At 49.0% G+C, this 13631-nt stretch overlaps 1 protein-coding gene across 1 annotated transcript in view; it reads left to right on the top strand.

Moving 5' to 3' along the window:
• The window catches only part of NIM1K (NIM1 serine/threonine protein kinase), a 42681-nt gene extending 32130 nt beyond the window's left edge, over nucleotides 1–10551 (top strand). The window contains exons 3-4 of the mRNA XM_080804431.1: nucleotides 7282–7550; nucleotides 9658–10551. Coding sequence (XP_080660557.1) covers nucleotides 7282–7550; nucleotides 9658–10407 — 1019 coding nt within the window. The 3' untranslated portion in view covers nucleotides 10408–10551. The remainder of the gene's footprint in view (nucleotides 1–7281; nucleotides 7551–9657) is intronic.
• Nucleotides 10552–13631: the final 3080 nt, after the last annotated feature.

Below are 13631 nucleotides of genomic sequence, written 5' to 3'. Positions count from 1 at the left end.
GAGAGTAAAGATTTGGGGCTTAACAAATTCAGGGGATACCTAAAATCTTGGGTCTTCTTGTTATAGGCTCCTTGGTGTCATTGAAGCATTTTGATCCTTAGAGTTTCTCCCCAGTGGTTATAAATAATAACTATTCAACAAGTATTTGGTGAATTAAATTAGTGTAGCATGTCTCATGAAAACCAGCAGTGGCAGAGAAGAGATTTTCGAGGAAGAAATGCATAGCAGTGTCCTCTGGTAGGTCCTCTCTGCGGTCCGTTCTTGGCAGACAGGACTGGAGATTAACGCAGTCTTGAGTCAAGCTTCATAGAGAAGGCCCACAGCCTTGAAAGAAGTAATATCTCCTCTTGAACAACCTTCATTAAAACAGCAATTAAAGCTTGTTTTATTTTAAAAATGGTTACTTAGTGGCTTTGGTGAATCCATCCTAAAAATAAGTCTAATAATAGAAATACTGGAACCCAAAAATACTCCTTATGGTGTTATCTATAGTGCAAAGGACTAGAAATCACTGATGTGATCCAACAATATAAAAATGGTCAGGTAAATGAAAGCATATACCCTGGATGGAAGGTGATACAGTGATTAAAAATCAGGACTATGAAGAGTCCATGAGAACATGGAAGGTGCCTGGAACAAACAAAATAGTAAATGAAAAAGCTCAGTGCCAAATTGTGTTTACTCTGTGATAATATTACTCACCCTGGTTCTTGTGGGGCTAGTGAGAGCATTCATTCAACAAATAGTTGTTTAGCTCCTACTCTGTAACAGGTCCTCTTCTAGGGACTGGGGTACAATGATGAACGAATCAGACAACAACCTCTGTCCTATGGAGCTTATATTCCAGTGGGGAGAGACAGACAAAAGCCAGCCAGGAAAGTACTCACTCTGTTCCATAGTGACAAGTGATAAGAGAGAAATCGAGGGGGAGGATAGGGAACAGTGAGGCCACATTTTAGGTAAGTTGGCCAGGACAGCCTTACTGAGGGGGCAATCACTGACCTGAAAGAAATACGGTCTCTGGTCACTGATGTGGGGGAGGGCCAGAGGGGACAGCACGCCTGAGCTGTCAGCCAGAGGGGACAGCACGCCTGAAGAGGCAGGACGCCTGTGGTACTCTGGGAATGGCCAGGGGGAGGAGGCCAGGCGGCAGCAGTGACCGGATCGTGTGGGGTCATTATGTCGTAGGAAGGACTCTAGCTTTTCCTCTGAGTGAAACCAGAGCCCTCTGAGGGAGCAGAGACCTGACACGATCTGGCTTATGCTTTAATAGGATCACCCTGGCTGCCCAGTTGAAAATAGACTGCAAGGGGTCAAAGGTAGAAAAAGAGAGATCAGTGAGGAGCGTAGTGCAGTCGTCCAGGCAAGAGGGAACGGTGGCTTGGAGCAGGAAGATAGCAGTGGGGTGCGGAGAAGCGGCTGGATTCCGGCTGCGTCTAGAAGGTGGAGACAACAGGATCTGCTGACGGATTCAAAGTGGAATGTTAAAGAGGACGCAGATACTCAAAGACTTGTGGTTTGGGCAAGTGTAAGACTAGATTGTCCACTTGCTGACACGGGGGAGACTGTGGGAGGGCCAGGTTTGGGGCAGGGGGAGATCGGGAGCACAATATTGAACATGTTCTGTCGTGCATACTTGTTACACATCTATTACACACACATGGCCGAGGGTGCCTCCTCCCTCCCCCACGTCTCCTAGCACCTTACCACATCAGTGTGTGCAAGCCTGACCCCCCCACGTGCCAGTCTTTCCATCTCCTAGCCTCTGGGCTTTCTCGCTGCTGGAGCCTGCTCTTCCCACATGCACGGGAGGCCAGAAATAGACAGGAATTTATATCCCCCTGAGCAGCTGACAACCAATCACTGGCAGTAGTTGATATATAAATACCCCAGCTCTTCTCGTGGTATTTAGGTATGTAACTAGCAGGGTGACTGCTAACTTGCCTAGTAACACACCATTTACTGGCCAGCTTTCCTTTCCCATCTCTGTTCCTCATTCTTCTACTTGCATTTCCCAGGTTACCTTCTTCGTCCACCTGAATCCCTGCCTCAGGCTCTGCTTCAGGCAGAACCCAAACTAAGACAACTAAGTGGAGAGATCATATAGGCAGACGTGTTTATACATCTGGAATCACTAAGGAAATGATTGCAGGGAAGGAGTCCAAAGACGACGATGCCTTCAGGTAGCCAACATTCAGAGTCTATGGAGATGAAAGGACACAGCAGTGAGACTTGGAAGTAGGAGAGGCAGGAGATACCATGTGATTTCACTGATAGGTGGAATCTAAAAACAAAACAAACAGATTCTTAACTACAGAGAACATGGATGCCTGGGTAGCTCAGTAGGTTGAGCATCAAACTCTGGATTTGGCTCAGGGTAATGATCTCAGGGCTGTGAGGTCGAGTCCCACGTCGGGCTCCACGTTCATCAGGGAGTCTGTTTGAGATTCTCTCCCTCTCCCTCTGCCCCCTCCCCCACTTGCACACATGCTCTCTCTCTCTCCAAAATAAATCAGTCTTTACAAATTAATTAATGAAATAATGCAGAGAATGAACTGGTGGTTGCCAGAGGCAAGGGGGTGGGGGAATGGGCAAAAGAGACAAAGAGGATTAAGAGGTACAGACTTCCAGTTATAAAATAAGCCACAGAGAGGAAAAGCACAGCACAGGCATGTAGTGAGTGATGTTGTAATAACGTCCTACGGTGACTCCTTACGGAGGTGAGCGCTAAGTCATGTGTGGGATTCGAACCACTATGGATGCACCTAACTAATATAACATCATATTCATATTTATATTTATAACAGACTAATATAACATCATATTCAACTACATGTCAGTAATAAAAAGACAAAAGAGAGCTAGGAGAAATGTCAGGAGTGTGTGTTGCCCTAGAAACCAAGTGATAAAAAAAGTGTTTCAAGGGGGAGGGATAAAGCCTAAAAACTGACCATCTGTTTTAGCAACTTGGGGGTCACTGGTGACCCTGAGTGGTCTCCAGAGTAGGGTCTGCATTCCCCAGGGGGTGCCCAACATGATTCACTGGATGATGGAAGACAATATTAGAATTGCCATTTATGTTTATTTGTCATTCTATCTTTTTAATATCTATGCTTATATGCATTTAAAATGTGTGTATTAGTAGCACATGTATATAATTTCTAAATATATATACTAGAGTAGTGCTCAAAGGTGTTTTATTGATAAAGCCAATCAGAAGCTATATAGACCAACACCCTAAGGTATCAGGGTCTTTCCTGGTTCAAGATCTCTCCTGCACGTCCCTACCATTAGAACCTCCTCTTATCGCCTCTCCTCTACTTTCCTCTAGCTTACGGATTCCAGAGAAAGACCTACGAGTCTTCACTGACCCCAGACTGGGTCACAGCCCACTGCTTTCTGCCCGCATTACCTCTCACACCAGTGCCCTGTTACCCTGCTGTGCGGGCCACCTTGCACCTCCTCCCCAGATCCACTCTCCACCCTCATTCTGCTCTCTGCCCCAGGCTGCGTCAAGTCTCCTTAGTTCTCTGGGTGCCAGTTGGCTTTGGTCTCTTGCAGGGGACCAAAGGAAGGAGAGGGAGGTTTAGATCTCTGTTCTCCCAGCCTCTCACGATAAGGTTAGCTCAGCTTGGCTGAGTGTCTGGAAGGAGGTTCTCAGCTCTTCTCATGGCAAACTTCTCTACACAGCACTCTGTGTTCTGATATCTATTTTCTCCCCTTGTCCCTTTGGTCCCACAGATAGATTTTGCTTGGTCCACTCTAGGTCTAAAAATGGGAATTTGTTGCTGATACTTAGCAATTGGAACGTTTGCATAAAAATGATGTCAGGCTTCTCTTGAAAAAAAAAAAAAAAATCAGATTTGACAACACTGAGTCTCCATTCCAAACAGGGACAACTGTCTGGAGTGGAGTTTGCACTGGGGCATGTACTCTTCAGCACTCCACAGTCCCCACTAATTCCTATTGCCTTCCAATAAGTGTGCCACCCTATCTCCACCCTGGCCCCCTCGAGATACTAGAGTTTGCAAGTCCTAGTTTAAGGAATGTGTTGCCCACTACGTGGGACCTGTGTCAGACTTTCCACTAGATTTGGAGAAAGAGAGGGTTACTTACTTCTCTCTCTCTCTCATTCTCTCTCTCTTTCTCTCCCATGCCTGCACCAAGAAGGTCCTCCTCTCTGTGGGATTGCTATAATCACCACCTAAACCACCAGGCTGTTCTCAGGTCTTCTATCCATTTCCCACAGTGCAGCCAGAGTGTTCATTCTGACATGGAAATCAGATGATCATACTCTCCCTGAATCCCACAGACCGTCTGCTACTGTCCACCAGATAAAGTCTGCCTTTCTTGAAACAGCCTCCAAGGTCCTAGGTTTTCTGCTGCTGCTGACCACACAAGGCTGGTTTGGGCCCACTCCCCTCATTCTCTGTGTCCAGGATAGTGGGCTCCCCTCACGTCCTCAAACACACAAGTCAGGGATGCCTGGGTGGCTCAGTTGGTTGGGCCGCTGCCTTCAGCTCAGGTCGTGGTCCCAGGGTCCTGGGATCAAGTCCCGCATCGGGATCCTTGCTCGGCAGGGAGCCTGCTTCTCTCGCTGCCTCTGCCTGCTTGTGTGTACTCACTCACTCTCTCTCTGGCAAATAATAAAATCTTAAAAAAACAAACAAACAAACAACAAAAAAAACCACGTCATCCCTCGCCCAGGCCCGGCCCACCTCTTGGCCACAGCTCAGGGGTCCTTCCCCGGAAAGGTGTACTCCTTCCTCACTTGGGCTGCACTTGTAATAGGGGCTTTTTTCAAAGTCTTTGTCCCTCACTGGACTAGGAACTGTGTCTTCTTCATTGCCTGGTGCATGTGGGTGCTCTGCTGTGCTCACTGACCGCCCGTCGGAGGAGCGGACGTGGAGATCTCACTCTTCCTGGAAGGGCAGTTTCTGCCATTTGATGGCCATTCCCAATACCCAGGCTTCTACAGGGGGTTCTGTGATTATCCATTCATGTTATGAAGCGTGGCAAGCATCTGATTTAACACACAGTGGAGGAAGCAGGTGAGGAGGAGCATGAGGCCCCCGGGGTGCCCAGGGCATGGAGTGTAAAGAAGCTCCACTTTCCACCCCCGCCCCCGGCCCCCACAGCCCCTCTCCTGCCTTACTCTAGTCCAGACCCTGGGACGCCAGCCTTGCCAACAGCCACTCAAACACTGAACAGAAATAAAATAAGACTAGGATTGTGCTCCGGGGAGGCTTGTGACAGCAGCCTGACCGCTCCATGACCTGGTCATTGGGTGCCCGCAGTGTGGGAGGCTGGCTGTGGCCACCGGCCAAGCCGTAGAGGGGACACGCGCCCTCGCAGACGTCGGGGTCAGGATCAAGGGAGAGCAGGGCGGGCTCTTCTGCCATCTGCCAGATTCAAGGATGGTGCTCTTTATTCCAGCCCATAAAACAGCAGCTCAGCTATCAGCTACCCAAACCTAAAGTTCCTGTTTCTGGGAAGCAGCTCGAGTCAATCTTACTCCTAAAAACTGACGGGTAGAAAAGCCTCGAGCCAGGCAGTGGCATGCCCCTCGGCCTCGGTGGTGGGGGTCCATCTCTGGGACTCGCTGCCTGCAGAGGTTATGCAAACGCCAAGGTTTCTTCTCCCTTACGGCTCATCACCTTCTTCCCCAGTATCGCCTCCACCAGAGTGAGTGGGGTCACATCAGACGCCAGTGGACCCTGCCCCTTTCCATTCCAGAAGCCCTAGTGAACCTACCGTCAGCACCAGCAAGGTTCTGATTTCAAGCCAGTCGCATCAGTTTTCATGCCCACAACCACTGTGCCAAAGTTCTTCAAAACACTTGTTTTGCAAGTGGGTCAAAGGGAGCCCTGCAATCCTGTTTTCTCCTTTACTTTCCTGGAGCCTTCTTTCCTTACCTAATAGAAAGTCCGGTCCAATTCAAACCAAAAAATGAATTGTTTTACTTGGGAGTACATTCATCATTTTCAAACATTGACCACTTCTATTACACAATTTATGTTAATCATATAAATTAATTGTAGGAAAATTAGAGAATACAGATACATAAAATTTTTTTTTAAAAACCACCCATGATCCCATTATTAATAACTGTTTTAAACATTTTGGTGCATGACTTGCCAGATCTTTTTGTATTTTGTATTTATATAAGTGTATATGTATGCAAATGTGTATTTGTATTTTTTCTCACTTGTTCTCTATTGAACATCTCCTCATTTTAATAAGGATCCACATCATGTGGCTAGCTGCACGGTGTACTGTTACAGAGACAGATGAACCAGACATCATTTTAACCCTCTCTGGCTGGATGCTGTTCCTGACATCACAGAAGTCTCCTTCCACGTCTAGTCTTGTACACATGTCAGATGATTATGATTTCTTTAAGATTAATTGCCAAAGGTAAAATGGCCAGGTCAAAATGTGCAGCCATTCTTAGGGCTCTCAATACATAATAGCAAATTACAGTCTGGAACGCTCAGACTGGCGACCCATCCTACATCCTGGCTCGTGCCCTCTCTGGGACTCTGCACACACTGAGCGCCGGTGTGGACTGCACAGTGATGTTACATGCCTGGCATGGACAAAGTCAGATAAAATGTAGCCACGAGAGAAGGAGTAGGAGGGAGACACAGAGAAGGAATCAACATGTAGAGTCCAGGGTGCCAAGATCATCATACAGAGAACACACAGACATCAGAATGTCCTGGAAGAGGCTGGTTCCGAGGCTAGCCCGCGAGGCTCATCAGGTCTTACCTGCGTAAAGAACAGGGAAGCAGTGGCGAGCCAGGTAGAGGAAATGATCCAGATGAGGGACAGGTCCCAGGCTGGGATGTGCCATCCCTTTTCACAAACAAGCGGTTGTGTAATGGTTGGACTACAGTTCTGTGTGGGGCAGGGGTAACTGTGGACAGGGGTGATGCCTGACGAGGCAGAGGACATAGGTTGGGCCTGATCAGGAGGGCCTGTCTGGGCTAAGCAAAAATCTTTCACTTTATCCAGGAAATTAGATAAATATCATCAAACTGAAACTTCCGTTGACACCAAAATCTGTGTGTGGAAGATTCACCCTGACCCAAGGGACGAGGACTGATGTCAACTGGAGAACAGCTGTCATCACCAAGCTCTGTGAGCTTGGGAACAGCCGTTTTCCCTCTGTGTCTAGTGAAATAAAGGGGCCAATCTAGCTCCCTCCCCGTTCAAAATCTCTCTATGCGCCTATGAACACTGGCACATCCTTTGACTTTTGTTTTTTTTTTCTCCCAGAAAAGGTGGCCATTAAGATCCTGGACAAGACCAAGCTAGACCAGAAAACCCAAAGGCTACTATCCCGTGAAATTTCCAGCATGGAAAAACTGCACCATCCCAACATCATCCGTCTGTACGAAGTCGTGGAGACCCTATCCAAGCTCCACTTGGTCATGGAGTATGCAGGGGGTGGGGAACTCTTTGGAAAAATTAGCACGGAAGGGAAGCTCTCAGAGCCGGAAAGCAAGCTCATCTTCTCCCAGATTGTGTCTGCCGTGAAGCACATGGTGAGTGGGGTGAGGAGAGGAGTCTTGCTCCCACACTCCCCGCAGTGGAGCATGGGCTTTGGTTCACCACCATCCAGGCGTCCCGCGAGGCTTCAGTCCCGTGAGGCCTCAGTCCCGTGAGGCCTGACAGGCGTCCCATCTGTGAGAGTCCAAAGTCTGGATGAGATCACACTCGCCTCCGAAGCAACACCCGGGGATCTCCAGTTACACGGCAGCCTCCTGGCTTCGGGGGCAGCTGGCAGGAGTCACTCCCAGTAACGAGATGGCCCTCATCAGGCCCTGGCCACCGCCATTTCTCCACACCCATCCTCCACTACCAGAGAGCTGCCTCCTCTCTGCTGCTTGGCCCTGTCTTCATGTCTGTGTGTGTGTAGGATGCTCTGTCCCCTCTAACCATGTCACATTCCAAATCCTATCCACCCTTCATGTCTCTGCTCAGCTTTGCCTCTCTCTGGAATATTCTTCAATCTCTCATCAGCTCACGTAGATCCTTCCTGCCTTTGGTGAGTTCCTCCAGCTCTGGCTGCCTCCATGCTCATCCGATTAACATTTGGTGATGCTATTCTTACCTTAGTTCCCTGATTATTTCTTTAGGTAAATCTGGACTCCTAAACCTAAACCACACCCCCCAGTTCCTCCAAGAGCTGGTTCTCACTTGCCCTCTCCGCCATTGGCCGTACTGTGCGCACACAGAGGAGCTTGATGCACGGGCCTGACCACCGCCTCCATGGCTTCGTTAGTCCACAAGTCGGGGCTGTCCTCTTTACCCAGATGGCAGAAAAGAAACACTTGTCTGGGGACTGTGTGAGCTGAGAACCCGTTTCTAGTTCATTCCTCTGACTGGGCGCTGTGGGGTGAGGCTGGGACCAGAGACTTCCTGGGCCAATCACTAGAGGGAAGTTAGTGAGCTGGAGCCCCAAGATAGGCATCAGGAGAGAGAAGGGGTGGGGGAAGAATGAGCAAGAGAGAAGAGCCTGACTGTAATGGCGGTGGGTGTTTCAGACTCGCGGTGCCACGGGTGGCATTCGAGTGGCCCTGTGCTGCCAGGAACTTTCCCAGGCCCAGGGAGTGGGCAGGACACACATCAAACAATAGAACAGATGGGAAGAGTCTTCTACATCCTCCGTAGAAAGGAAATTGGGTGGGAGAGCTAAAGAGAATCAGGCTGAGTCCTCTGCAGCTCTGTGCCCTGACACTTCTCCCAGCTGCCTGGTCTCTGAAGAGAGGAAGGGAGGATCATGGATGTAGATCCGGGTTCCGCTGAGTGTGTTGACCCCATGCCAGGACCTTGCTGAGCACTGCAGATGCCGCACTCGCGCAGGCGGCTGTCGCTGTATCACTTTACAGAGAAAAAGAACACATTACACAGCCGGTATTGTTGAACCCGGAATTAACCAAGCCATCAGGCTCCAAACCCTGGATTCTTACCCCAGGAAGCCCAGCAAAGTAGCAGTAAACCATCTCCCAAGAGCCCTGGGGACTAAGGACGTCAGGGGTCCCAAGGTTGTCTGTCTGGATCCAGAACATGAGAGTGGGGGTGGGGCATGCGCTTGCCACCCACAGTGGGACCTGCTGCTAGAACCTTGCCAAATACAGCCTTTCTTTCTACTGAATTCTATAAAGACAAAGAGCTCCCCGGGTCCCCCACAAAGAAGCATGGTTGAAAAGTTGGGGGAGGGTTCTGAACCATCTTGGTGTTGGCCCTCGTCAAGAGACTGCTCAGCCAGAAAAAAAAAAAAAAAAAAAAAAAAAGATTTATGGCCTCAAATAGGAAGGATTAGTTCACCATGTTTCAGAACATGCAGTTTTGAAAGATCCGGGCCTCATTTCTGGCACTAATTCCCAAGTCCCATGTGTGGGACAGACTCCTGCCATTGTCCCATGGAAGAACAGAACCTTTGGTCTATTTGCGGGGGTGTCATGTTTGCTAAGGGTCAGGACAGGGCAGCCCGGGGGGGTTCACAGGTCTGAGTTAAGTTGACATCCGCGGAACTGCTGTTATTACCCCATCATCACCTCACTGTTTCAGAGCAACGGACGCCTTCATTATTTGATGTTGGTATTCTCCCTTGAAAACGGTGACTTCTCCCCATGTCTTCTTCCACAGCACGAGAACCAAATTATTCATAGAGACCTGAAGGCAGAAAACGTATTTTATGCCAATAATACCTGCGTGAAGGTGGGTGACTTTGGATTCAGCACCGTAAGTAAAAAAGGCGAAATGCTCAACACCTTCTGCGGGTCGCCCCCCTACGCTGCGCCCGAGCTTTTCCGGGACGAGCATTATGTGGGCGTTTATGTGGACATCTGGGCCCTGGGGGTGCTGCTGTACTTCATGGTGACGGGCACCATGCCCTTCCGGGCAGAGACCGTGGCCAAGCTGAAGAAGAGCATCCTGGAGGGCGCGTACAGTGTGCCCCCCCACGTGTCCGCGCCCTGCCTCCGCCTCATCCGTGGGGTCCTCCAGCCGGTGCCCGCTGACAGGCACGGCATCGACTCCATCATGAGCAACGAGTGGATGCAGGGGGTGCCGTACCCCACCCCTCTGGAGCCTTTCCAGTTGGACCCCAAACATCTGTCTGAAACCGGCACTCTCAAAGAAGAAGAAAATGAGGTCAAAAGCGCTCTGGAACATTTGGGTATTACGGAAGAGCACATCCGCAACAACCAAGGGAGAGACGCCCGGAGCTCCATCACGGGCGTCTACCGGATCGTCCTGCACAGAGTCCAAAGGAAGAAGGCTTTGGAAAGCGTCCCGATAATGCTGCTGCCGGACCCTAAAGACAGGGACCTAAAGAAAGGGTCCCGTGTCTATAGAGGCATAAGACACACATCTAAATTTTGTTCAATTTTATAAATTGCGTTAAACTGCTGGTCATTATCCAAGAGCACTGTTGCTGCTTTTAAATTTTTTCACGGACGACTTGGGTGGAGACATTTTTGTAATTTTTAAATAAATTTAAATTTAAGATATGCGTTTCCCCCCCTTCCAACAAAGTCTAGATTTGCTGTCTTGTTCTTTTTTTTTTTTTTTAAGATTTTATTTATTTATTTGACAGACAGAGATCACAAGTAGGCAGAGAGGCAGGCAGAGAGAGGAAGGGAAGCAGGCTCCCCGCTGAGCGGAGAGCCCGATGTGGGGCCCGATCCCAGGACCCTGGGATCATGACCTGAGCCGAAAGCAGAGGCTTTAACCCACTGAGCCACCCAGGCGCCCTTTGCTCTCTTGTTCTTAAAGTCTAGCAGTCATTCATTTGTTTAATCAAGAAATATTTACCCAGTGCCTCCTGTGGGCCAGGCACTCTTCAAGGTGCGGAGGAAAGAGCGAGCAATGGGACGGGCTGGGCCCTTGCTCCCCTGTGCAGGATGTCCCAGGGCTGGACAAAGGCATTGAAACCATGTAAGTACAGCGTGAGATAGTGACAGCTGCTCCTGCCAGCCCCACGTTAGGGCCTTGTCGTCAGCATGTTCGGCTGCATCTACACTGTTGTTCCTAACTTAGGCCCCAGTGTCCCAGTCTGTTCCTTTCCCGGCTCTGACTTTGATAAAGAACTGTCAAGGCAGTGTTTCATCCCATCTGCAGCTCAGCCAACCGCCCGATTAGACCCCAGGCCTCTTTCCGGTACTTTTCCCTGGGCTGTGGGAGGTCAGGCTCTCCTCAACCCCAGCCCCAGTGGGCCTCGAGGTGGGAGTTGGCTGACCTAGGCCTGTATTTTTTCCCCAGGCTTCCTGAGCAGTTAATAAAAACTAGCCAAGCGCAGTCTTTCTCATGGGCCCCTGCTGGTCAAGCGCACGGGTGCTGGGAGAGCCGGCCAGCCCTCGTCCGCCCGCACCGGGACAGGAGTCTGGGTGGCCATCGTGCTGTTCCCACACGCCGGGGCCGGTCAGCGTCTGCTCAGCAACAGCCCTTTATGTCCTGTTGTTAACAAATTACTACGAGTGTCGCTGCTTAAGCAACGCGAATTACTATCTGACAGTTCTGAGGTAGAAACAAGTCCATATCAGGTCTCCCCGGCGCTAACACCAAGGTGGCATCGGGGCTGGGTTCCTTTTTTTTTTTTTTTAAAGATTTTTTTAATATATTTGACAGACAGAGATCACAAGTAGGCAGAGAGGCAGGCAGAGAGAGAAGAAGGAAAGCAGGCTTCCCGCTGAGCAGAGAGCCCGATGCGGGGCTCGATCCCAGAACCCTGGGATCATGACCTGAGCTGAAGGCAGAGGCTTTAACCCACTGAGCCACCCAGGTGCCCCATGGGCTGGGTTCCTTTTTGCAGGATCTAGAGAAGAATCCATTTCCTCGTTGTGTGTGCTTCTAGAGGCTGCCCACGTTCCTTGGCTCATGGTCGCCCTCCTCCATCTGCAAAGCCAGCGATGTTGCATCTCTCTGGCCCTCGGTCTATACTCACATCTCCCTCTGATCACAGCCCAGAAAAGTTCTCTGCTCTTAAGGACCTACATGATTAGGGTGGACCTAGCCAGACAATGGAGCGTAATTGTCCCATCTCAAGATCCTTAACGTTCATCGCCTTTGCTTTTGCCAAGTAAGGTAAGATAGTCACAAGTTCCAGAGGTAGTCATCTTCGGGGATCGCGGGGCTGGGGTGGGGCGGCGGGTGTCGAATGGCTACAACATTCTGCCGACTACAGATGGCAGTGGGGCTGATTGCCGTGACAGGTGAGTAAACCAGCTCCAACCTCCTATCCTGAGGATCTGCACTGTAGAGCTGTTTTGGGTACCGACTGTCTTAGCCTGGATTCTAAAAAAAGCCCGAGACAAAAGCTTACATGCAACTCACTTATTTGGGAAATGAGCCCAGGATGCAGAAGATGTGCAGGAGTTACACAGAAAAGAGGGAAGCCAATGTAGGGACGCACTGCCAAATTGGCCATGGGCAACTGGTAGTCGATTCTGTAGGATCTCCAAGAGGAACCTTCTGGAATGCTTCTCAGAACTGTCTACCCAAGGGATGAAAGGAGGAAACTTTTATCTGCCAGCCAAATGTCCACCATTGGTTAAGCGTGGTTCCATGGGAACTGTACTTCCAGGCTGTGAAATTGTACCAAGTGAGTTCTGTGGGAATCTCGCAGTGACGCTACAATGAAAGGTACATAGCAGGAATCCAAAGGAAGGTGCTGGGTATTCTCTGAGATCCTGGTCGAAGACTGAATGGAAACAGTTGCCACACCTGTGGCTGGAGCTGAGGGCAGGCCAGAGAGCATCTGATGTGGGGCTCAGGGGTTTGGATATATAAACCAAAGGCTCTAAGGCTGGACGAATGAACTGCGCAGTGAGGAATGGAGAAGTCGGGGTAGATGAAAACACTGTAAACCTTGGTGAGTGTGGTACTGACTTGAAGTAGGCAGAGAACAGATCCCCTAGGAGGTTGCAAGCCTATTTGAATAATAAATTTGACGCACAGGGTGAAATGTGCTCACTGCAGAGTAAGGCAGTCCAGTCAGCCTTCAAGGAGGAAGCAACTCTCGAGATGAGGCCCCAAAGTTCAACAAAGTTTGCTAAGATGGGTTGGAAGTGCTAGTTTAATAGCATCTGGAAGGCATGGAGGCACAGGGATGCTTTTGCAAAATTAGTCTAACAAAACTTTTATTCTTTTTAACTATAGATGCATATGCAATGATGAAATAGAACAAAGATGAATTCCTTGTTTTTTACTTCTAAACATTTAAAATGAAAACTTGTTTCTTATTAAAAGCTGAAGCCCTGATGATCTATAAACTTCCTGAGGATTGGTATCCATAATTTTCAGCATCAAATTACTACCTTTATAATAACTTTTTGTGGGGGGGAGGAATCATAGGTCAACTATTTACTTTGACCATGAATCAGAGAAAGAAAAATGAAGAACTTGGGGTCTAACTAAAAGTAATTGCTAGATTTCTTCCCTTTCAGCTGATTGAACATAGTAATAATTTAAAAAAAATAGTGGCTAGAAATTTTAAAGAAAGTGTTCATTTTTATGTCAAGATTACCTAGCTCTAAATTATTTAAAGATCTTGTTACGTTCCCTGCTTTACTGACCCCTTTGGTGTTTCTCTCATGACACTTCAAGGAGACATGACATGA

Source organism: Martes martes, assembly GCF_963455335.1.
Source record: "Martes martes genome assembly, chromosome: 5".
In the NCBI taxonomy this organism is placed as follows: domain Eukaryota; kingdom Metazoa; phylum Chordata; class Mammalia; order Carnivora; family Mustelidae; genus Martes; species Martes martes.
This window is presented reverse-complemented; position numbering and strand designations above follow the sequence as displayed.